This window comes from Pogoniulus pusillus, chromosome 26, assembly GCF_015220805.1.
Source record: "Pogoniulus pusillus isolate bPogPus1 chromosome 26, bPogPus1.pri, whole genome shotgun sequence".
Classification (NCBI taxonomy): domain Eukaryota; kingdom Metazoa; phylum Chordata; class Aves; order Piciformes; family Lybiidae; genus Pogoniulus; species Pogoniulus pusillus.
Genome location: NC_087289.1, coordinates 5,290,973 through 5,313,974, shown reverse-complemented (window position 1 = coordinate 5,313,974; position 23,002 = coordinate 5,290,973). Strand labels below are relative to the sequence as shown.

The window sequence follows — 23,002 nt, the reverse complement described above, 5'->3', positions numbered from 1 at the left end:
AAATAGACAAGTTAAAATTAATACAGAAACACAACAGCCCTCCCAGAAACCTGAGTCCTCAGGAGTGGCTCCCAAACACCCTTCCACCTTCTCCCCACCCCTATGCCTTACCCCAGACTTTGCCTTATGCTGAAGGTAAGTTTGGAGGGTCAGCCAGGGGGGTTAGGAAACAGAAGGATTAGTCACACAGACTGCAGGTTAGGTTAGTGAGAGAAGTTCATGCAGCCTCAAGAGACAGAAAGTGACTTCCTTATCTATATTTATGTTCTTGTTCTTATACATCTCATCAAGCTTATGAGTGAAGCAGACATCACCACTGCTTCCTTTTCACAGCCCATAATCTAATTCTTCTCACCAAAACATTCCATCTAGCTCAAACTAGCACAGTCTCGTGTTTGGACTTACATTAGGGACACAGTTCTGTGAGAACCTGGCGTCACAGGCCTCTGGAGAGGCTCATCTATGCTCTGGTGAACACCAGAAAACAGCTTCTTCTTGGTTTTTGGAGTATGAGTCATTATCTGATACACAGGGAAAAAAGAAATGGAAGAAAAATTTAACAGACAAGAATGCAATGGAATGCAACTGGAACCATAGAGAAAATACCATAGAAACTGGATAAGATTCCCTGGAATCATAGAAGCAACCAGGTTGGGAAGAGACCTCCAAGATCACCCAGTCCAACCTAGCACCCAGCCCTAGCCAGTCAAGTAGACCATGGCACTAAGTGCCCCAGCCAGGCTTGGCTTCAACACCTCCAGGGACAGCAACTCCACCACCTCCTTGGGCAGCCCATTCCAATGCCAATCACTCTCTCTGTGAAGAACTTCCTCCTAACATCCAGCCTAGACTTTCCCCAGCACACTATAGGCTGTTCCACAACATCTTATCTCAGGTCCTGTTTCCGTCATCCTGACCCCATCATCATTGTGAGGTCTGGCATCCACAATATGTACAATCACATTAATCTCAAATGAATCACAGCACACTAAATGGCATTTGTGCACACTTTGGGCTTTTGTTTCTTAATAGGGTTTTGCTGCTTGAGGTAAGACACACAATACTTGATCTGGTGTTACACCTGCAGGAGCATCTGACTTTGCAAATGTTTTGTTTATCTGTTTGGGGGTTTTGGAATAATTTCAGATCAGCAGTGTGTTCCAGTACTCACTTGCTCACAGTGCTTTGCTTTGTGTGCCCACAGAGCCACTGATGTAGCATTAAACCCTAAGGCTGCCTTTGACTTATTTAAGCCACAGCTTCCTCAGACTTATTCTGCCTCTTCTGAACTAACGAACAGACTATGAAAGATTTGGACTGCTCTGCAGGTAGAAGGCAGTTCTTCAAGAAACAAATTGAAGAAAAGATTTTAGGAAGTGATGAAACTGTTAAAATCAAACAACTGAGTAAATTAATTTCTACTGAGATCCTAAGAAAAGGCACTCACTCCCAAGTACTCAGTTGTCAGCAGCTTCTCTCCTGCAAGCTCTCCCAGTTGAGGCTGCAAAACTTCATCTTTGTCCAGATCAGCCTCCATGATGTCATGGTCCTCCTGCAACAACACCACACATGTTCTTTCAGCTCAGGTTCCAAGAAGTTTTCATTTCAAATTTAGTTCTCACTTCAGCAGTCACTTGGATGATATGTGTCAGACAAATGACTATTAGTATTGCACATGTAAGTGGTAATGTATGAGCATTTTCCACCCAAAAAGCAGACACCTAAGGACAAACTCTTAGATTAGCCAATAATATGAATACTTGGGACAGTGCTCTACAAAAATAGCACGAGGGAAAAAAAGCATTGGAATTGTGTACAGGGAAGGTATTTCCTACAATGGAAATGGCTGATTGATTCCAATCTTTATTTGGTGCAAAATAATGAGACTAGCATCACTCAGACCAAGTAGGTGCTGGCTTCTTCAGAGCTCTTCTGGCTTGCCTTTCCAGCAAGTTCAGTGACCTCTTTACCAAATGGCTCAAGCCTCATAACTTTTGTTTTTATTTTGCTATTCTCCTTGCTTGTCATATTCTTATTCACAGGCATCCAGCAGACATAAAATGGACAGGCAAAGAGGGCTCAATCCAGTAGCTCAAAGCACCAACCAGCTCTACTTCTGAAATACCCTATGTGGTTTTCCACTGTGGCTCAGAAAGGGTACAAGCCCCCCACAGGTCCCAAGTCAGGTGTCTCTCAGAGGTCCCAATCATATCCAACAGCCTTGGGCAGGTGCTTTCAAAGCAGTAAAGAGACATGAGATGTCTGTGTGTGAACAACTGAAGCAGTTACAGAACTACTACAAATAATCCAAGCAGTGGATTTGAGGTTTACAGCAAAATGTATTTGTCCAATAACCCCTCCCAATTCTCCTGTAAGTGCTCTGAAGATACCAGGTTGTTAAACCTCTTCATCCTCCTCAAGATGTATTCTCTAGACACACAACTATAAAAGGTAAGGTTGTACAGGACCTCAGAAGGTGTTCAATCTACCTTTCTCTCCAAGGCAAGATAAGTTACAATCAGCTCCTCATTACCTGGGAAGTCAGGTAGGTGTGGAAACACAAATAAACACCTGTAGACCAGCCCACAATCATCTGCACCAAGCAAACCACACTCCAAACTCTACAATAGCTACTCTACTTTGAAATACAAAATAATTCAGAAGCTGCAAAGATAAGCTTTAGAAATGCTGAAGTTGACTTTTTAAAATCTGTTATATTAATCACCATAGAATCATCATCATAGAATCAACCAGGTTGGAAGAGACCTCAAGGATCATCCAGTCAAACCTATCCCCCAGCCCTATCCAGTCAACTAGATCATGGCACCAAGTGCCTCATCCAGTCTTTTCTTAATGCAGCACAAGAGCTAGGAGTTTTGTTTAGAGAGGACTGCCAACACTGTGCCCAGGTCAGAACATCACCCTGCTCTCTTGCATACATGGTGCAGTTAATTTCTCTTCACAGATCATCTCAGTTTCCCCAAGTTCTACCTCTTCCAATAACCTGGCTGACACATTTGGTCAGACAAAACACCAGTTTCTGGGAAGTACCTCTCACTGCCAGCCTTGCTCTGTGATGTTAATTAACACACCAGGTAACTGAGCCTGAACATATCCCTCCTCTGCCTCTTTCTGCAGAAGAGCTTTGCTATGCAATTCACAGTGATTAGATGTTGTGCTGAGTGATTTGGTTTAGTCAAGGACTTGTCAGTGTGGAACTAATGATTGGACTCGATGAGCTTGAAGGGCTTTTCCAATCTAAGAAATTCTGTGATAGATGTGCCACTAGGCACAGGAATAAGGCCCTTCCCTACAGAAGAAAGTGTTGATGGTAATGTCTACAAAGGTGTTCCTGATTTAACAGAGTATTTTGTTATCTTCAGATAAAGATTTTGGCTTCCAGTTGCTGGGTTTTATTGCTGTGATGGCACAGAACACATCATTTTAATGGGGTATTTATTTAAGAGGTGTTTCAGAAACGTGTGGATGTGGCACTTTGGAATGTGGTTTAATGGCCATGGTGGCGTTAGGTTAATGGTTGGACCTGAGGATCTTGGAGGTCTTTTCCAAGGAAAACAATCCTGATTCTATGATTCCACTGCTGAAATAACACAATCAGTGCCCTGTTCATCACTGCTCACAGGCTACAGCAGACGGTAGCAAAGTCCTTTACTGTAATAACTTGAAGTCTTGTGGCTGAGTCTGTGACTAAGCTCTCTTTCTTTTGATGCACACTCCAGCTGAAGTGCAGTGTGAAAACTGCAGTTTACCGATTTTGTTGCTAGGTGCTGAGTGATGGAGGATCAGAGGGTGTCTGATAAATTATCACTGTGCACTTAGTTATCTAACATGGCTCAAATTTGTAACTTCTGAATCAGAGCTACAATATCACATTCACTTCTACAAGCACCTTTTAAAGATGGCCCAAGTCAAATAAGCAAAGGTGAAGACCAAACACTGAAGATAAATTAAAGTCAGTACTTCACAGAGCAGTCGAGAGAATATTAAGCACCAGAAAAGGTGCACTGCGACAGCGGGTCTCAACACACCCTAGATGATTAACACAACAAAGTAGGTATGTACTCCAGAAGTCAATGCATCCTGAGCTCTGCACTAATCAATTCAAAGGGTAGCAGACAAATCTGAAAGCCTGTTTATTTCTGAGGAACAGTATAAACGCAGATCAAAGCATAAACCCACAGAAGGTAACAGTACCAGCATGGGGAACCTTTGCATGCTCTTGGAAACAGTAAAAGCTGGGGCAAAACCTGCAAAAGAAGTCTGCATAAAAATGTCTTTTTGTTGTTTATTAACTTGTGAAGGTATAAATAGTGGTACTGAGTGGATCAACAATAAATCAGAGTGTCAGTAAGCAGTCTGAATACCTGTCACTAAACTGGCAATATATGGGCATACTTTGAAATACCTTCAGTCTGTAGCACTTTAAAGTTATGTAAAGGCAAGACCTCTGAAAGTTTCCCAAATCTTTCCCTTTCCAGCTCACAACATCAAGATGTTACCACAGAACCCCAGCAAAGAACAGCAACCCACAGCATTTCCAAAACACAGAAGGGCTCCAAGCACTGAGGCAGAGTCAACACAGTCTTTGGTTATTTAACAAAGGAAGGACGTTATGCATTTTGGGTAGCATTTTGCTGCTGTGCTGTTTGTAAGCTGTGTTTTCCAGACTGAGGGACTAAGAAACAGAATTGGAGCTCCAGCAGCAATAAGAATCTAGAACATGCCATAATTAATGTTCCACTAGAAACAATTTAAAAGTTGGCTTAGTCAGACTTTTTCATATAATGGCAAAGCTAATGAAAAACAGAATTAGACACTTCTCTGTTTCAAAAGCCTACAGTTGTTTTTGAGTCAAATTCTAAGAAGTGACAGAAGTCCATTTAAATCACACAATGCTTAAGTGGTAAAAATGGATTAAAAAGTTTATTTGACTGAGAGCCTTGGCTGGGGGTGTGAGCAGCAGCAACTTGTCTAGGGGGTATGGCTGAATAGGAGAATTCAGTTTCCTTTCGTTCCCAAGAGCAGCTAAAATAATGGAAGTGTTCAGTGTTATCATGCAACTCAATGCCACCCCTTTCATGAAGGAGCCTCTTACCTCTCTGCTTTCCTAACATAACACAGTATCCCTCAAAAAAGTATTCTGGAGCTCAAGCAAAAATATCACCACATTGGATTCTTATGATATACCTAAGACACTCAAAGCCTCAGAATGTTGTTTACAGGATGTTAAGCAGTCTATTAAACAAAGAGAAGTTACAGCGTTTCAGGATCAGTATCACCAAGGTTGGAAGAGACCTCATAGATCATCAAGTCCAACCCTTTACCACAGAGCTCAAAGCTAGACCATGGCATCAAGTGCCACATACAATCATAGAATCAACCAGGTTGGAAGAGACCTCCAAGGTCATCCAGTCCAACCTAGCACCCCGCCCTATCCAATCAACTAGACCATGGCACTAAGTGCCTCATCCAATGGCATCCTGGCCTACATCAGGAATGGTGTGGTCAGCAGGAGCAGGGAGGTCATTCTACCCCTGTACTCTGCACTGGTTAGACCACACCTTGAGTACTGTGTTCAGTTCTGGACCCCCCAGTTTAGGAGGGACATTGAGATGCTTGAGCATGTCCAGAGAAGGGCAACGAGGCTGGGGAGAGGCCTTGAGCACAGCCCTATGAGGAGAGGCTGAGGGAGCTGGGATTGGTTAGCCTGGAGAAGAGGAGGCTCAGGGGTGACCTTATTGCTGTCTACAACTACCTGAAGGGAGGTTGTAGCCAGATGGGGGGTGGTCTCTTCTCCCAGGCAACCAGCAATGAAACAAGGAGATAGAGTCTCAAGCTGTGCTGGGGGAGGTCTGGGCTGGATGTTAGGAGGAAGTTCTTCACAGAGAGTAATTGGCATTGGAATGGGCTGCCCAGGGAGGTGGTGGAGTCACCATCCCTGGAGGTGTTCAAGAAAAGCCTGGATGAGGCACTTAGTGCCATGGTCTGGATGACTGGATAGGGCTGGGTGCTAGGTTGGACTGGATGATCTTGGAGATCTCTTCCAACCTGGTTGATTCTATGATTCTATGACTTCAAGTGAAGAAAAGATAAGGCAAACAGTTTAAATTTTCCTGCCAATGCAAGAATAATTACATAAAAGTAAAAAAAAAAATCCCATATACCAAAGTGTGGTTTAGTGACATAAGTATTTTGTGTCTAGAAAGTTCAGGATTTTTCTAAAAGGTGTCAGAAAGCTTTTATACTTACTTCCTCATCCTCCTCTTCCTCTTCATCATCAGATGCAATACTATCATTTAGTGGCTCATCTAGAAAGAAGCAAAACAAAATGGTGTAAGCATACAACTTAACAGAAGCTTTAGATATTGCCTCTCTTACAAGAGTAAGACTTAGTTTGCTTCTCATATAGACATCCTATTCCTTGCTAGATACCTACTGGCATTGCTTGTTCCTATAAATCATTCTGTGAATTACTCAAAGCAGCTCCTATTTGGGATAATGGCAGGAATGGAAACACTTTGGAATCATTATTTTCTCATCCATCCCAGCATGCTGTCTCAGTGCACTGACTGCCAGTACTTGAATGGGCATGTGTGCACTTGCAGATTTCTAAGGTTTTCAACTAATTTCAGTAAAAGGCTCTACTTCTAAAAACACTTCAATATTACACTGCTTTTCTATGTAAATGATAGTACTCCTCCTTTACTCTGCTCTTCTCAGACCCCACCTGGAGTACTGTGTACAGTTCTGGAGCCCCCAACACAAGAAGGACATGGAACTGTTAGAGCGAGTCCAGAGGAGGGCCATGAAGATGCTCAGAGGGCTGCAGCAGCTCTGCTATGAGGACAGGCTACAGGAGTTGGGGCTCTGCAGCCTGGAGAAGAGAAGGCTTCAAGCAGACCTTATAGTGGCCTTACAGTATCTGAAGGGGGCCTAAAGGAAGGCTGGGGAGGGACTATTTACAAGGTTTTATAATGACAGGACAAAAGGTAATGGGTTTAAACTGGAGGAGGGCAGACTGAAACTGTTAGGAAAGGGTTCTTTACAGTGAGGGTGGTAAGACACTGGTACAGGTTGCCCATGGAGGCTGTGGATGCTCCCTCCCTCAGGGTGTTCAAGGCCACCATTGGATGAGGCCATGGGCAGCCTGTTCCAGTGGGTGGTGTCCCTGCCTATGGCAGGGGGTTAGAACTAGATGATCCTTGAGGTCCCTTCCAACCCAAACCATTCTACGATTGCATCTTTTGGGCAAGATCATTTCCTCAGCAAAAAGCAGCCAGGCTTATGCTGGAAATCTGCAAGCTCAACTTGTCAGTCAGACAAAACCTTTTAAAAATGCCATTCATAGGTGGAGGAGGAGAGATTCTATAAACTTCCATGAACAAATATTGCATAGTGGCACTACAGTGCTTAAATACTTTAATGTTCTTTTACCATCTAGAACCATAACATATGCTGTCTTCTGCTCTCCCCAAATGCCAAAGAAGGCAGTCAAACTTGTTCTACTGTTACTGTACAGAAAGATTTAATCTGAATTCATACCCTTTTCATTATTTGCTTTCTCTTTCTTCAGCCTTCTTTTCAACCACAGGGAACAGAAAACACAATAAATACTCCTCACACCTGCCTGTGTTAACGCAGCACTTACAACTCCTGAGACACATCAACACACTCTCAAAAAGGATGGTCTCTGCCTCCAGGTCAGGGTAAGCCATTTTGGATAACAATGCTACACTCCTCAACAGAGCAGTGAAAGATGAGAAGCAGCAGGTCTAGGCTCTAAATCATGCTTTACAAATTGTACCACCTGTTTATTTTTGCCACTAACAGCAGCCTCTCATTGCTGTGAGGCCAATGGCATTGAAGAAAACAGCCAAGGTCATTCTATTTACAGTCCCAAAACTTTGCAATTGAGACCTACTCAGCCTTTTTTATTTCTTCTTTGTTAAGGAAATTATAAAATATATCTGACATTCAAATCCTGACATTCACTATTCACCCTCTCTCAGACCAACACTATTGTTATTCTTTGAGAGTTTCAACACCAAGTAAAAACATGAGCTTTCTTATGGCTCTTCTGAAAGATTTACAGCTCAGATAGCTCCATTTGTTCTTCTGACCTGAATTGAGCTGCTTGATAATAAATTCAATCTGTCGGATCATCTCTGCATTTCCTTCCTTGATAAAGCAGTGCAGAATTTCTTCCATTCCCTGGATGTAGTGGAAAAAATGGCTAGATCAGTATTTCATGTATCAGGCACGCTGGAGCCATTTCATAGAATCAACTAGGTTGGAAGAGACCTCCAAGATCATCCAGTCCAACCTAGCACCCAGCCCTTTTTCAGTACATTTCTTTGCAGTTTTAATATTTAGATCCTTTAAACCTCCCTCTAAATAGCAGAGAGATGTTATCACTACCTTTATGTACCCAAACATACAGAAAAGCCAAACTATTAGTGCTCTTCCTGAAGATGAAGGTCAAAACTCAGAACCACAACTGAGTTGTAGGAAGGGAAACAGACAGCTGCTGAGTGCATCTCCTGTGTAAGTCAGCATGCATGCAAATATAACTTAGGGAAGCAAACAGTAAAACTTAAACTAGAGGCAAGCAGTCTGCAAAGCAATCTGCTGCAGAGACCATTCATCAGTCAGCTTGAGAGCTTAGCTCTTCCTCATGCTTACTGTGTTAGGCTGCTTTTCATGTTTTGGGCTTTCCTCCGCCCCACATGCTAAGGAAGATCAGCACAGGAGTTTCAGGCATTAATTCATCTGATCAAAGCCTGGAGAGTCCTTCAGGGTTCCTGCATGCAGATACCTCATCCCCAATTGCACACCTCCAGAATACTAGGAGCAGTATGAGTAGCTAACTATACTATACTTAGGCTTGTTGTGAGAATGGAGAGATCCACCTTAATGCATCCAACAAGTCAGACTAATTATGTGACCACAGTGACGGAGTTCTGTTAGCTAAAGTGTCATATTTTTGTCAGGAAAAACAGAGGCAGTGTGAAACAAATCAGTGTGCCCAGGTCTAAGACCTCTGTTTAGTCCATACATTTCCCAAAGACAAAAGTAAGACATTGTCTAGATTGCTTCTGTCTTCAAATAGAGAAGTGCCCATCATGAATGGCAGATTTTTACAATCAATCTGCTGCTCCTGCCTTCTTAACTCAGTACACAGTAATCAAAAGGGTAAATTTGCATTCTCTGAGACAACAGTGCAAGGTTCAGAGAAGGAAAGTAAACAGCAGGGCCAACTCTGATCTTCTCTTAAACTCAGGTTCTCCCTTTGTGGGCTTTTACAGGCTTGACGTTGTCTTTAATCATTTAAGATGACTTCCAACCCACTGTACTCTGTGAGGTAAAACATCTGACAACAATTGTGTTTGCCTAACCCTAGGTCAGTCCTAAAGATATGAACAGGCACTGCTATCCCAGAAATCCCAAAGTTAAATCACACTCATTACCATTAGACTAACTTCCACAAGAGATCAGCTCCTAGTTCTGCCAAAGCCTTACTCCTGCTGCTTTCCCCAGCTAACCATGTCTACATCAAGGAGAAACAAAAGCAGCAAGAGGAACTTCTCCTCTTAGTGGCTATTCAGTTGTGCAGAATGAGTTAAATGGGAAGCAGAAGCAGCAGGTCAGATAATAATCTCCTGGGCTGCAGGTTTAATTTATAATTCAGGCATAATCCTTCACACTGATGGAGCTTCACTTCTGGGACAAGACCAATAAAACATGGCAAAGATGTTTGAGACACTCATTCATACCTGACCTGTCTGAATATCAAAGGCAGAGGGCCTCTTTGGATTCCCTTCTCAAAACACTCCTACCTCACACAACCCTCCTGCACACTGCCCAACGAGTGCCTGTGTGCACATGTGTTATCCTTTGTGCTATGCAAAGCAGCATCTCTTACCATTGCTCTGGCTTCCTCTCTGACAGAAGGGATGGCCAGAATGCTGTACAGTGCTCCGTTTACATATGGCTGTATCTGAGAGGAAGAAACAGGCACACCACTAAGAAAAGCTCTGACATTCAACCTAGGTAACTGTAAATAAAATATAAGAGTGAAGGTGCAGAACATCTGTGTTCAGAGAGTTTAACCAGGCTAGCCTGCACTTGCAAAAATGCCCACTTTGGAAACAGGGAACTTTGAGGATACAAATACACGATGATATGGCTGACCTAAACCAGTACTGCTGTATGCAGGTTTCCACACCCCACACTCTCCCTTCTGAAAATGTGCTCTTGCAAAATGACCCAGCCTTAAAAAACCCAACCAAAAAAAGGTTAGCTTCTGACAAACACCAGTGGCAGTACAAAAAAACAGGACAAAGAGCTGAAACAAGACTTGAGATAGGCTCCAAGCATTGTAGCCTTAGGCAGAGTGATAAGAACTGTAGCAGCTTCAAATATCCTCTGACCCTGATGTCTGTTACTGTCCCCCAGCAGAGAATGAAACACAGCTAGCATGAAAGTTCTGTATTATGGTTAGTGAAACACATCAGATCTGCCAGGTTAGTTTTATCAGCCACTATGCAACTGTCTTCCTTTGAGGTAGTTTAATTTAGCATCTAAGACACAAAGGATATCTGGAGCCAGAACTGGACACAGTACTCAAGGTGTGGCCTGACCAGTGCTGAGTACAGGGGAAGAGTAACCTCCCTTGTCCTGCTGGCCACACTGTTCCTGATCCAGGCCACTGGCTCTCTTGGCCAACTGGACACACTGCTGGTTCATCTTCAGCCTCCTGTCTACCAGCACCTCCAGGTCCCCTTCTTCCTGGCTGCTCTTCAGTCACTGTCCCCACCCTGTAGCACTGCTTGGGGTTGTTGTGGCCAAAGTGTAGAAGCCTGCACTTGGCCTTGTTAAATCTCATCCCATTGGTCTCTGCCCACCCATCCAGCCTGGCAAGGTCCCTCTGCAGGGCTCTCCTACCCTCCAACAGTTCAACACCTGCTCATATATTGGTGTCACCTGCAAACTTACTGATTTTGGACTCAATTCCCTTGTCCAGATCATCAAAGATATTGAAGAGGACTGGACCCAGCCCTGATCCTTGAGGAACACCACCAGTGACAGCTGCCAACTGGATGTGGCACCATTCTCCACTCTCTGGGCCCAGCCCTCCAGCCAGTTCTCGACCCACTTCAGAGTGAATCTGTCAAAGCCATGAGCTGCCAGCTTGGCCAGGAGCTTGTTGTGGCAGGTGGTGTCAAAGGCTTTGCTGAAGTCCAGGTAGACTACACCCACAGCATGCTCCACATTCACCAGGTGTGTAGCCTGATCATAAAGGGAGATGAGTTTGGTTAGGCAGGATCTGCCCTTCCTAAACCCATGCTGGCTGGGCCTGATCCCTTGACTATCCTGTAGGTGCTTTGTGTTTGACTCTATGATTCTATGACAGAAAGGAAACTTGAACCACCAAAGAGTGAAGTGGCAGGTGGTAGATAAATGAAGCAGTAGATAAAAAGCTATTAGAGCCTGCATGTCACAGGTGTTCTGCTTTCTTATAACAGTCCTTAAAACTACTAGCAAATTTTCTTCTTCATACCTTATGTTTTACATAAGGGCTTGTACTCCATATTGCTTCTCTAATGAATTAGGTAAGCTTGAAATGACATGGTGCAAGATGACATTTAAACAGTATCAGAAGCTGTCATCAAGATGGCCCATGGGCTACATGATAACTATGCATCTAACAGACTTTCATCCTTAGCTGCTAACATCTGTTAAAGGAAGACACAATTCTGTGTCCAATGGAAAACAGATTACATGGTTGTGAAGTTTATCATAACTTCATGCAACTTTACTACGTGTGGGTCCAACAGGGGAAGCAAACCAATAATCTCTCCTGTTTCTTCCTTTCTTGTCTTGTGTTTTATCTTTAATTTTTCTTGTCACATTTTCCTTTACCCAAAGTTGCCATATAAATACCTCCTGATTCTCGTGGCCAAGAAGATCAGAGAGAACTCTGAGCACACGGTTCGCAACCCTTGCACACATTTTCTTCCCTGCAATGGGAGACAACAGAAGTGTGTTAGAATAAATGTAATGGATTAGAGCAAGCTGCTTACTTCTTAAAAATCAGAACTAAATATAATCTACACAGAGCAGTGTCATTTCTTGTCCCGACCAAAAGCTGCTCAGCTTAACTGAGCTGATATCAGTGGATTCATAGAGTTATAATCCTGGGTAGGGTTGTGACACAAAGGGATTTTAAAATGGTTAACAAAGACATTGTTTTGCTTATGGCAACCAGTTGATTTTTCATCCTTACCTTACCTTCCTTTTAAAAGGAAATTTTACTTAAGTCTCTTGGACACAGACAGGAACTTTTTTTTTGGAAGGAAGAAACTCTGCCTTATAGCAGTGAAGCATGTCATTATTTCACTCCCCAAGGTGAAGGTTAAGCTCCTTGCCATTATGCATCAGCTCAGTTCTGACTTTTCTTCTACAGAAATCAAATCCCCTACACAAGTGAAAAGTGTCCTGGAACATAGGCATGGCAGTCCTCAAATATAGATGCAAAAAATGGAATCAAATCTTAGAGAGTTCCATTGATTAAGTGTTAATTCTTTAGATTTGGGTCAAGCTAATCTCCATAGTTTGGTACCCTTGGGAAAGAGAACTGCTCAAAAGCACTGGTTGCAACGCTACTGTAGCCCTGGTCAGGCAAGTCTCTGCTACACATTACAGCCACTTGGAAGAATCAAGGTACATCAGAAAGAAGAATTCACAACCTCCTCTATCCATTTCTTGGTTTAAAGTTTATAATTCAAAATGTAAGAGACCTGCACTCCGCAGACAAAGATTCATTAGCAAGGCAACAGAATACTCCAGCGTGTAATCAGACAGGCAATCTGCATCTGTTAGAACATCAACCAGCCAGAAAATGAGCCCATCTTTGATCATTGCAGACTGCAGGGCACGCCTAGGATCAAAAAACAAAAAGCTCACAACAATCAAATCACATCATAAATAGTTTGTGAATATATTTATAGTTAATATAAGCACATTAAATCTGCTATACACTGGCCTGACAACAAAAAAACCCATCAAACTACCCCTTTTGGCAGTATCAATTAAACTAAGGGATTAACAAAGCCTGAATCATAGAATCATAGAATCAACCAGGTTGGAAGAGACCTCCAAGATCATCCAGGCCAACCTATCACCCAGCCCTAACCAGTTAACTAGACCATGGCACTAAGTGCCTCATCCAGTCTTTTCTTGAAGACCCCCAGGGACGGTGCCTCCACCACCTCCCTGGGCAGCCCATTCCAATGGGAAATCACTCTCTCTGTGAAGAACTTCTTCCTAATATCCAGCCTATACCTACCCTGGCACAACTTGAGACTGTGTAAGAAGTTGAAGATGCAGGTTCCCATAAGGCTAGAGGACTTAAATGTTGTTGGCTGATTTAGGTTTGTGCGTGTGGTTTTTTAAGCTTGCAAACTGCTGAGGTAAGTTTCTTCATTGTTTTCTAAGGCTTTTAACCCCATCTAAAATTGCATTTTCAATTGTCTTAAAATGGGTAAAACCCAGCCAGAACACACAACAGACCCATAAAACAAATTAATTACTACTTCTGCCATAGGTAGCCACAGCATTGTAGCACTTCTGTACTGTTAATGTGCCAAAGTAGATTTTTTTTGTTAGCTTAGATCTATTTGCTTCTTTCTCTACAGATTCTTAAATCATGCATTCTTTTAACTCAACCTGGAGTTGCCCTCAAAAAGCATACTGAATAAAGCACCAGCTGTGAGCTCCTACAACAGAAATTCCTCACTTTACAAAACAAAAAATAAGTATATATTGGTAGAAAAGTCTTAGTGAAATACATCATTTTTAGTCACATTCCTTCCAATGCACAGGTAAGTCCAAATAACAAAGCTCAAAGCAGGTATTTTCCTGGTCTTAGTATTTGGGAGTTGGATTGCTCCTGAAAGCTCATTGACTTTCTCAGTCCTGGATCTTGCAGTATGTCTATGGCACGGACTGAACAAAACAAGAGAGTATCTGATCACACATTAAAGGAGTTCTGTGCATCAAGTATTTGCAGTTAATTTTCTAGAAGATTAAGAGTTGTTTTTTAGAAAATTAAAAGTCTTTCAAATTTTCAGCCACTTAGTGCCTAGGCTCAAAAATCCAAACTAACTTCAGTTCAACAACTGCTTTAACAGAAAAATCATTCAAATTGGTTTAGGATTTCAAGCAGGAGAATATGAAGATTGATTGTCTTTCATTACAAATCCTGATCTAGGGTAGGGTGTCCCTGCCCATGGCTGAGGGGGTTGGAACTAGGTGATCCTTGTGGGCCCTTCCAACCCTGATTCTATGACTCTACAAACACAAAAAAGGTCAGGAAGCAGTCTGGAATTTTACCAAAAGCTCATTTAGATCTGCTTCATCCTGATAAGCTCTAAATGAGGCAAATTCAAACCCCACCCTCATTCATCAGCAAGCCAAACCAAACAAATAAAAAACAGCTACTAACACATACAGCCTTTATTTTAGAAGAATCCTGAATGAAAGTGACAGGAACCAACTCCATGTATCTACCTCCCTACAGTCAACTATTCTGTGCTGAATATTCCTCCTGAGTACTGTGAAAACACCATTCCTAGATGATACTTGATAAATGAGAGCAATATTGTGCCCTTCACTGCTTTTGCATGGCATTTTTTTGTGCTGGGCATTTGAGTCAGAGTGCTAATGCAAAAGTAAGAAAGACAGTCCATGCATAGAGAACTCCACGATCAACAGGATGAGGATGAAATCCCTGAAAAACGTTTGCAGAAAACATAATGAAAACCTTATGCTTTGCAATATAACACAGCTCTTTTTCTGTGTAGGATCTACAGAACCTTCTACATGGGGGGGGGACACAGGCTCTGCTCACTTGCTCCCTGGGATAGGACAAGGAGCAATGGGTGTAAATTGCAGCAAAAGAGGTTATGCCTCAACACAAGGGGGAACTTCCTTACTGTAAGGGTCACAGAGCACTGGAACAGGCTCCCCAGACAGGTCGTGGAGTCTCCTTCTCTGGAGACTTTCAAGGCCTGTCTGAATGTGTTCCTCTGTGATCTGTGTCAGGTAGTATAGTCCTGCTCATTGGACTCAGTGATCTCCTTGGGTCCCTTCCAACCCCTAACATCCTGTGATCCTGTGACCCTCTGAAGGGGTACATATAAAGCACACGAGGCTATGGCAGATGTATGTTTTTTTGAATCTTAACAGCTGGTAGAAAATCATATTATTTCAGTCAGCAAAACTGAGATCTTCTCCATAATAAATGAACATGCTTTCATCAGCCATCAGAGGTTCTGATGATTGGAATGGGAAAATCAAGTGCTTTTTTTCCTCCCTGAACAGAGCCTAACTAGCCTGCATTTCCTCTCCTGCTGTCACCACTGCGTTCTGTGCTTTCATCACCTGAGGCTGAATTTCTGCAGAGCCCCCAGAACATTCTCCCGTGTAAGGGAATCCTTGTCTTCAGCTTTCAGTCTCTCCTCCAGCATTTGCAGCAACATTGGGTTCTGAGACAGGTAGACACGACCTGGTGCAAACAAGTGATGAAAGAACAGATGCCAAGATATCAGCTTATGACAGAAAAGCTCCCTCTCCTTCGAAAAGTAAGCAGGATTGACCTCAGTTGCTTCTTGACAAGTTACAATAACGTGCCAAGACACAAAATATCCTGCACAAACAAGTTATCTAGTAGAGCAGTTGCTTTCAGTCCAGCCACCTGCAGCATTAGAGGCCGTCACTTGTGAAGTGAGTACCACACAGAATCCACTCTTCCCTTTTCAGTACATGCCTTCAGGTCTACCAGTTTTGTACGCTCTAGGGAGAGAGCAGAGACGGCCAAAGGCTCAGGAATGTTAGGTGCCCTACTGCTATTGATTTCTAAATGGGATTTCAGTTCCTAGCAACAGTTCATAGCACCAAACCAAAGGCTAATCTGGGACAGGTAGAGATACAAAACTGCACAGATATATGACCAAAAAGATACAAAAATACATTCAGGTGAGGACCAGGAAGATATGTAAGAGCAGCATTTTTGTTGTTGGGTTGTTTTTGTAACCACTCATGAAAAGACTGCAAGCAAGACTGAAGGTAGCAATGGGCTAAGCTCCCACACAGACTACAAGTTACCACAAGTCAGAGATGCTGAAAAGTGAAAGCTTTCCAGAAACCAATGCATGTAACAAAAGACATTGAATCCCTAGAAAAAAGGTGAAGATGAGGTTCTAAAATATCACAAGCTGTGACACTTATGAAGTACCTAGAAATGTGCCTTACATGAAAACGTTTTTTCTCTTTGCAGCACATCTCTTACCTTCTGCCAGCGAAGCAAAAGCATTGATGAGCCTTGCCATATACTGTCTGACAACTTCACTCTTAGAATATAGTAATTGGAGGACATTTTTCTGAAGAAGAAACCAAATGTTGTATTTTCCTGCTTTGGTGAGTTGTTATTAAAGACTTTTACTAGGTTCTAAAAGCTTCAGTAACTTTTCACAGCAAACACTCTGCATGCATAGCAATATCTTTAATAACGACAATAAGACAGAAAATTTTCCAGTGTCTGTTTTTATCGGCAGGGGGGTGAGGGAGGGATAGAATTATAGAATCAGACAGGTGGGAAGAGACCTCCAAAATCATCCAGGCCAACCTAGCACCCAGCCCTGTCCAATCAACCAGACCATGGCACTAAGTGCCTCATCCAGGCTTTTCTTGAACACCCCCAAGGATGGCAACTCCACCACCTCCCTGGGCAGCCCATTCCAATGCCAATCACTCTCTCTGCTAACAACTTCCTCCTAACATCCAGCCTAGACCTCCACCAGCACAGCTTGAGACTGTGTCCCCTTGTTCCATTGCTGGGTGCCTGGCAGAAGAGACTAACCCCCATCTGGGGGCTAAACACCTCCAGTTCCCTCAGCCTCTCCTCACATGGCTGTGCTCCAGGACCCTCAACAGCTTTGTTGCCCTTCTCTGGACATGTTCCAGTACCTCAACATCTCTCTTGAATTGAGCAGCCCAGACCTGGACACGGCACTCAAGGTGTGGCCTGAGCAGTGCTGAGTACAGAGGGAGAATAACCTCCCTTGTCCTACTGGCCACACTGTTCCTGGTGCAGGCCAGGATGCCACTGGCTCTCTTGGCCACCTGGGCACACTGCTGGCTCATGATGGAGACAAACAGCTCCTCAGCTCACTCTGTTAAAACACCATTAAGCTCCACAGTATAGAGTGAGAATTGTAAATCAATTAATTATCAGTTAAAGCCGATATCCAAAATTAATATTCAGTCAGGGATAACTCTGATCATTTTGTTGATGAATATAAATACATTAATGTTTCCTGAATAGGAGTGCTTTTGTTTGACAACTGAAAGTATGGGAAAGCAGTTCAGTCATTTCCCCAAGAAGACCACACTGCAAACTATTTTTAACCTGTTTTACTTCAGGCATTACTTACTTACAACTTGTCTCTTTCAGAAATTTACAGGGAGAAATCAGATTATTGATCAAACAATCCTTTAACTTTTCTAATGTAGTTTACTTGTGCAATGATAATGGAAACCACAACACAACAAGCAGGCTCACTGCTTCAAACGACTGGGGAACTCACACACAAAATTCACTATTAACAATGAAAAAAAGTGGCACTTTTTTAAGCAGTAGTATTGGATTATCTATGATTGAAGCAATCTTTCAAAATCAACATACCTGGAATTCCCCCCCCAGAAAAGTGACAATTCATTCCAAATCCCAAAGTGATAGGTTGGGCTGGCTGATCTTGGAGGTGTCTTCCAACGTGGTTGATTCTATGATTCTACTAGAAATGCATAATTAGATATTCCACAGAGGTATGGAGACTGAAATCCCAACTGAGTTGTTATCCTAGATCAGTGGAACAGATTGAAAGTATTATCTGACCACATATAGCCACTCAAAGAGATGTAGCAACTGATAAGCAAGAGCTAACTCCTTCATAAAAGGTTCAGGAAGCTTCTGCTCAACTCAGACACCAACACCAGAAGAGGTGACAAACTTCCACTTGTCTACATGAACTGTGTCTACATGGATCACTCTTGAAAGGCTTTGCCCATCAAATTTAAAGACTGGCACACTGAAGTTAAATGCATCACATGATTTTGACACTACTACTGGCTTTTTTATTCCTCTTCCAGAAAGGGATATATTTTTTTGATCAGCACTTTATAGAAACAAATGAGTAATAAGACATAGAAGTTGGTGGAAAACCCTTTTCAGCTGACCTGGCAGTTGCTGTGGCAGTCCAGGAGATCATTACTGATGTAGGCTTGTAGGACAGTGTCTCTCTGTTCTCCAGGATACGATGTTGTCAAGCGCTACAGCAAACAACAACATAAATAACCCTGTCAGACAAATAAATGGTAATGAGGATTGATGACAACTAAACATTCTAAAGGGGAAGAGAAGCCACAGCTGAGAAACTTCTTATGATGGGGAGGAATTCAACCTCAGCGATCCAAGGTAGAAATGAAATAAACCGCCCTGACTTCAGCTCAGTGATCCATTACAAAACCATTACTTAGAGGCTGTCATCACAGGAAGGGTACAGAATTACTTCCTGAGAAGTTAAGAAGCTCCACTAACAGCTACAGATGCAGTGCTGAAACATCTGAGACAAGAGTACTGGACTAGAAGAACCACTGCTCAGACCCAACAAATGGGGGTTTTAATGTGAAAATGGACTAGGAGAACCACTGGTTAGAGCCAACAAATGGGGGGTTTTTAATATCACAGTATCACCACCAAGGTTGGAAGAGACCTCATAGATCATCAAGTCCAACCCTTTACCACAGAGCTCAAGGCTAGACCATGGCACCAAGTGCCACATCCAATCCTGCCTTGAACAGCTCCAGGGACGACGACTTCACCACCTCCCCGGGCAGCCCATTCCAGTGTCCAATGACTCTCTCAGTGAAGAAATTTCTCCTCACCTCAAGCCACGAAAATGGACTAGAAGAGCCACTGCTCAGACCCAACAAATGGGGGTTTTTAATGTGAAATTGGACTAGAAGAGCCAATGTTCAGACCCAACAAATGGGGGGGTTTAAGACGAAAATAGACTAGAAGAACCACGGCTCAGACTCAACAAAAGGGGGGTTTTAATGTGAAAATGGACATTGAAGTTTGGATCAGAATTCCACTGTTATGATCTTCCACATTTGTCACACTGAGCCCACCAGATTCCCTTCCAGCAGGAAAATAGAACTTCCTGTTGTCACCTTTTTCTGAAGTATCATGACAGGGCCTGAGTCAACTAAAAGGCTGGCTCCTGTAGAGCACTTTGATTATAAAAGAAAACTGACCATTAGAGTCTGGGATTTCTTTGATATAGGAACATTGATATAAATCTAAATCAGGGCAACAGATAGAAAAAGGAGCTGCCTAAATGAACAATTCCCTTGAAAATACATTAGAAAAAACTTCCACTGAAGATCACAGGAATTCCTACATGAGGAGGACACTGCTACTAAAACATACCTACTGTCTGGGCTTTTTTCATCACCTTAAGAGCATCAGCAAGCTTCACTGATGAAGAGAGAAAGTGGTCTGTAATGCTGATCACCAGACCAATCATCTTGCTTACAAAATGCAATTTGGAACTCTCTAGAAGGGACATAATTCCTCCTCCCCCAGTGGCCCTCTCCTTACCCAGCGCAGAGCCTGCAGCAGGAAGGCCTTGAGACGATCATTCCCTGTAATCAAATCTTTTTTCAGCTTCTCATAATCCAAAGAGGGCAACAATGGCACATCCTGCATCTTCCTACAATGCAAATGGGAAAGATGTTCACCAAAACTCTCTCCTTGTTTGGTGCAGCTGATGTTACCGAGGTGAGAAGAGCCAAAACAGGAAGTCTGCTTCAGGAAAAGAGCTTCCACATTTTTACACCTCTGTTACTTTTATTACTATGTTAAAACAACAAACTTTTAAAACTTGGGCTTAGTTTTCACCATGCATGCAGCTCATCTACTGTCATAACTTGCAAACACTAAACTCTGAGAAGCAGCCAATTGATGATCTGAGCTTTTTAATGGCACAACACAGTAACATCATTTTTTGGTCTTTTTTTGGACCATAAGGGCATGAGGGGCAGCAGCTTGTGGCTCTTAGCATACCATAACAAGCTGCATCCCCATTTCACCTCCAAACCTCCAGGCACACAGAGGTGTTTTCTCCAAGGCAAAGGTGGTAGGGTGAATGGATTTTTACAGGCTGGACTATGCTGGCTTAATGCAGGACTACTTTCCATGCACTAGCACTATCTTGCTAGTTTAACACTGCAATAGAAGTTTCCCTTTAACAAAGCTGCTGTCAATCAATGCTTTAATATTTAAATATACTGCACTGAAATCCTTCTTTTACTATCTTCCTATCCTACCACTTTTCAGAATAAATTTTGTCTAATTGGCCCTTTAATTATCTTGTAAACAACAGAAGGATCAAAGCAGTGTCTCCAAGATGTACTAAACCCTTCACCTCAGTCATACCATCTCTATTCACTCTCATAAGCCAAAATGTAAAGTCAGTCATAGAAAATAAAACATTAAAGTCGAAGCTTCCAAAAATCCACATTACTGAATTTGCCCTTTCCTGGGTTGGTGAGAAATAAAGCAGTTACAATAAGAGGACTCCACTACGTGGAAAGAGTGAAGGAAACACAGCAACCAAGTCACAGGTGTGGAGTGGCAGATTAACTGAACTGAGCAATGCCCTGAAGACATTAAGATGTTACTGAACCTGCCTAACAGAAGAACACAGATGACACCATCTGCATTTGGTGTTCACTGAGAAAACACACAGAGGGTGAGTGATTTCCCATTTGCAGATCACTCATACTTCAGTTTACAAACTCTTCCTCCTCTTCTCTACCGATGTAAGTGCAGCTCAGCAATAAATACTTACTCAGAGGCTAATGATGCTCTTAACATTGTGGAAGCCTGGATCAGAAAAAGAAGCAAAAAAAAAAAAGAAAGGAATCACAACAGATTAGTCCAAATTTCACACCAATGGCTTCACTAATGAGGATGGCTTTACTAATGAGGTCCAGAGTGAATTCTCTTACTGAAGTTCTGTGGTACTTCTGTAAGACCTGTGTTGCAAAGTAGTAACACAAGTAAATAAAGAGAGGGCTACAGTGTTTATCTTTCTTTCCCCTTAAAGTGTTTCACAGGTTTTCTGCTGAAAATTTCATTGCTTCCTTACATAAGCTTTTCTTAATTAAAAAGGTGAAACACAGACCCATTCTAACTTTTCATTTTTACTTGGTACAATACCTATTCCTTAAGCAGAGTGCTACTTTCCATCTCATGAAGTGCCTTGCCCCACACAAGCAGGGAAGGATAAATGCACACTAAAAATTCCCTAGCAGGCAGCCCACCAAAGCAAATACACTTTAGCCTCAGCACCTCCCTTCACATTTCACTAGGTGATATTTGTTTGTTTGTTTCCATTTCTCTTTCTTGGTACGGATGTGAGGTGTCCCAGTCTGAGGATATTTACCAAGTTAAATACATTTACATAACCTAACCCTAAAAAAAGAGCTGTGTTAAGCTCTATTTCTTGACTCCTGCATTAGCTTTAACAAAAGGAAAACCACACCTCATACATAGTTGGGTCCTACAAATCAGCTCTTGGACTTATCTACGTCAGCACACTGACTTCATTTAAGACATACAACCTAACCAGTGGCAAAAGGTCACAGATTTCATCATTACTGCTGTACCAAACAGATCCAAAGTTAGGCTTCCACGCACATTACTTCAGGTAGCAGTGCCCAATGAACCAGCCTTCACCCCCTTAATGCATTGCTACCCTGGAAAGCAAAAGCAAGAGATTCTTGGGAACAAAAACCTGCCCTAACATCAAATTAATAACAAAACTCTTTAAATTCTTTACAAGACTTCAGCAATTTGCTTTTACAAATGTTGCAGGCACATATGAAAACATGGGATCTTTAAAATTCAGTTTTAGGAACAAAGGGATACATTCCTATGAGGAAAAGGTTAATGCTGTAAGTCTGAAGGTGGGCAGAACACAGCCCACTTCTTCCATTTGGTTTTTTGATTCTCATTGTTTCCTTTCCTGGTGTTCATTCTCAAATCTAAATGCTGAACTCTCACTATGTTGTAATTTCTGTAGCAATAGTGCAAAAAACTCCAACTGTACTGTGGTTTTGAGAGAGTATTGAGTGGAAAGTTTGGTCTTATTTATAACAACTTTTAAATACCCATACATGAGAAAATAAAACCATTCAGCACTGTGTATTTGTAGCCATAAAAGCACACTAAAGAAAGTAAATTCTTAGCATTCTTATAAATCTAGTAGCAACACTACAATCCTCACCACCAGGTGATGAATCCAAGGGTAGACTAGAAGGCAAACAGTCAAAGGCAATGCTGAGAGCTAACAACACCCTCATTACACATCCATCACATCAACCACCAGAAGATGCCTCAACCAGTCAAGTTTACATATCTCCTCTTTGCTACCAGTTCCCTTCAACTAAAACCCATTCATTTCTTCAGCATTTTGTCCCAAGCCCTTTCTCCAGTTTCACCTTTGCTGGAACAGTTAAGTATTAATTTACCCTTTTGATTAACACCGGTCCTTAAATTGCTAGTGAGAGTGTGAAGAACGTGGGGCATATACAACACAACTCCCAACATTCAGAGGCTTAATCTTGAATGAAACACTTCTCATGCAAGACATATCTTGAGACACAATGATTTGGCATAATAGAAACACATGGAGAAACTGGGTGTCTTCGGGGAAGGAAAAGAAACAAACACCACAAAACAACAGCCCAAGCACAGCTCATTCTAGTAACATCATGGGGCACAACTTATGTTTGTGCTGGTTCTTGCCAAAGCCAAACCAGGTGCCATATTAAGTCAAGTAATTCTGTCATG

The 23,002-nt window shown here is 42.3% G+C and overlaps 1 protein-coding gene across 3 annotated transcripts in view; it reads right to left on the bottom strand.

The window, feature by feature from the left end:
• The window catches only part of ARMC9 (armadillo repeat containing 9), a 70,192-nt gene that overhangs the window by 18,999 nt on the left and 28,191 nt on the right, over nt 1–23,002 (bottom strand). For all 3 annotated transcript variants that reach the window (XM_064164904.1, XM_064164906.1, XM_064164905.1), the window contains 12 exons: nt 20,997–21,031; nt 19,745–19,856; nt 18,319–18,411; nt 16,373–16,463; nt 15,466–15,589; nt 12,822–12,961; nt 11,965–12,041; nt 9,944–10,018; nt 8,142–8,232; nt 6,271–6,329; nt 1,448–1,552; nt 406–521 (listed from right to left, as the gene is read on the bottom strand). In XM_064164904.1, coding sequence (XP_064020974.1) covers nt 406–521; nt 1,448–1,552; nt 6,271–6,329; nt 8,142–8,232; nt 9,944–10,018; nt 11,965–12,041; nt 12,822–12,961; nt 15,466–15,589; nt 16,373–16,463; nt 18,319–18,411; nt 19,745–19,856; nt 20,997–21,031 — 1,118 coding nt within the window. The remainder of the gene's footprint in view (nt 1–405; nt 522–1,447; nt 1,553–6,270; nt 6,330–8,141; nt 8,233–9,943; nt 10,019–11,964; nt 12,042–12,821; nt 12,962–15,465; nt 15,590–16,372; nt 16,464–18,318; nt 18,412–19,744; nt 19,857–20,996; nt 21,032–23,002) is intronic.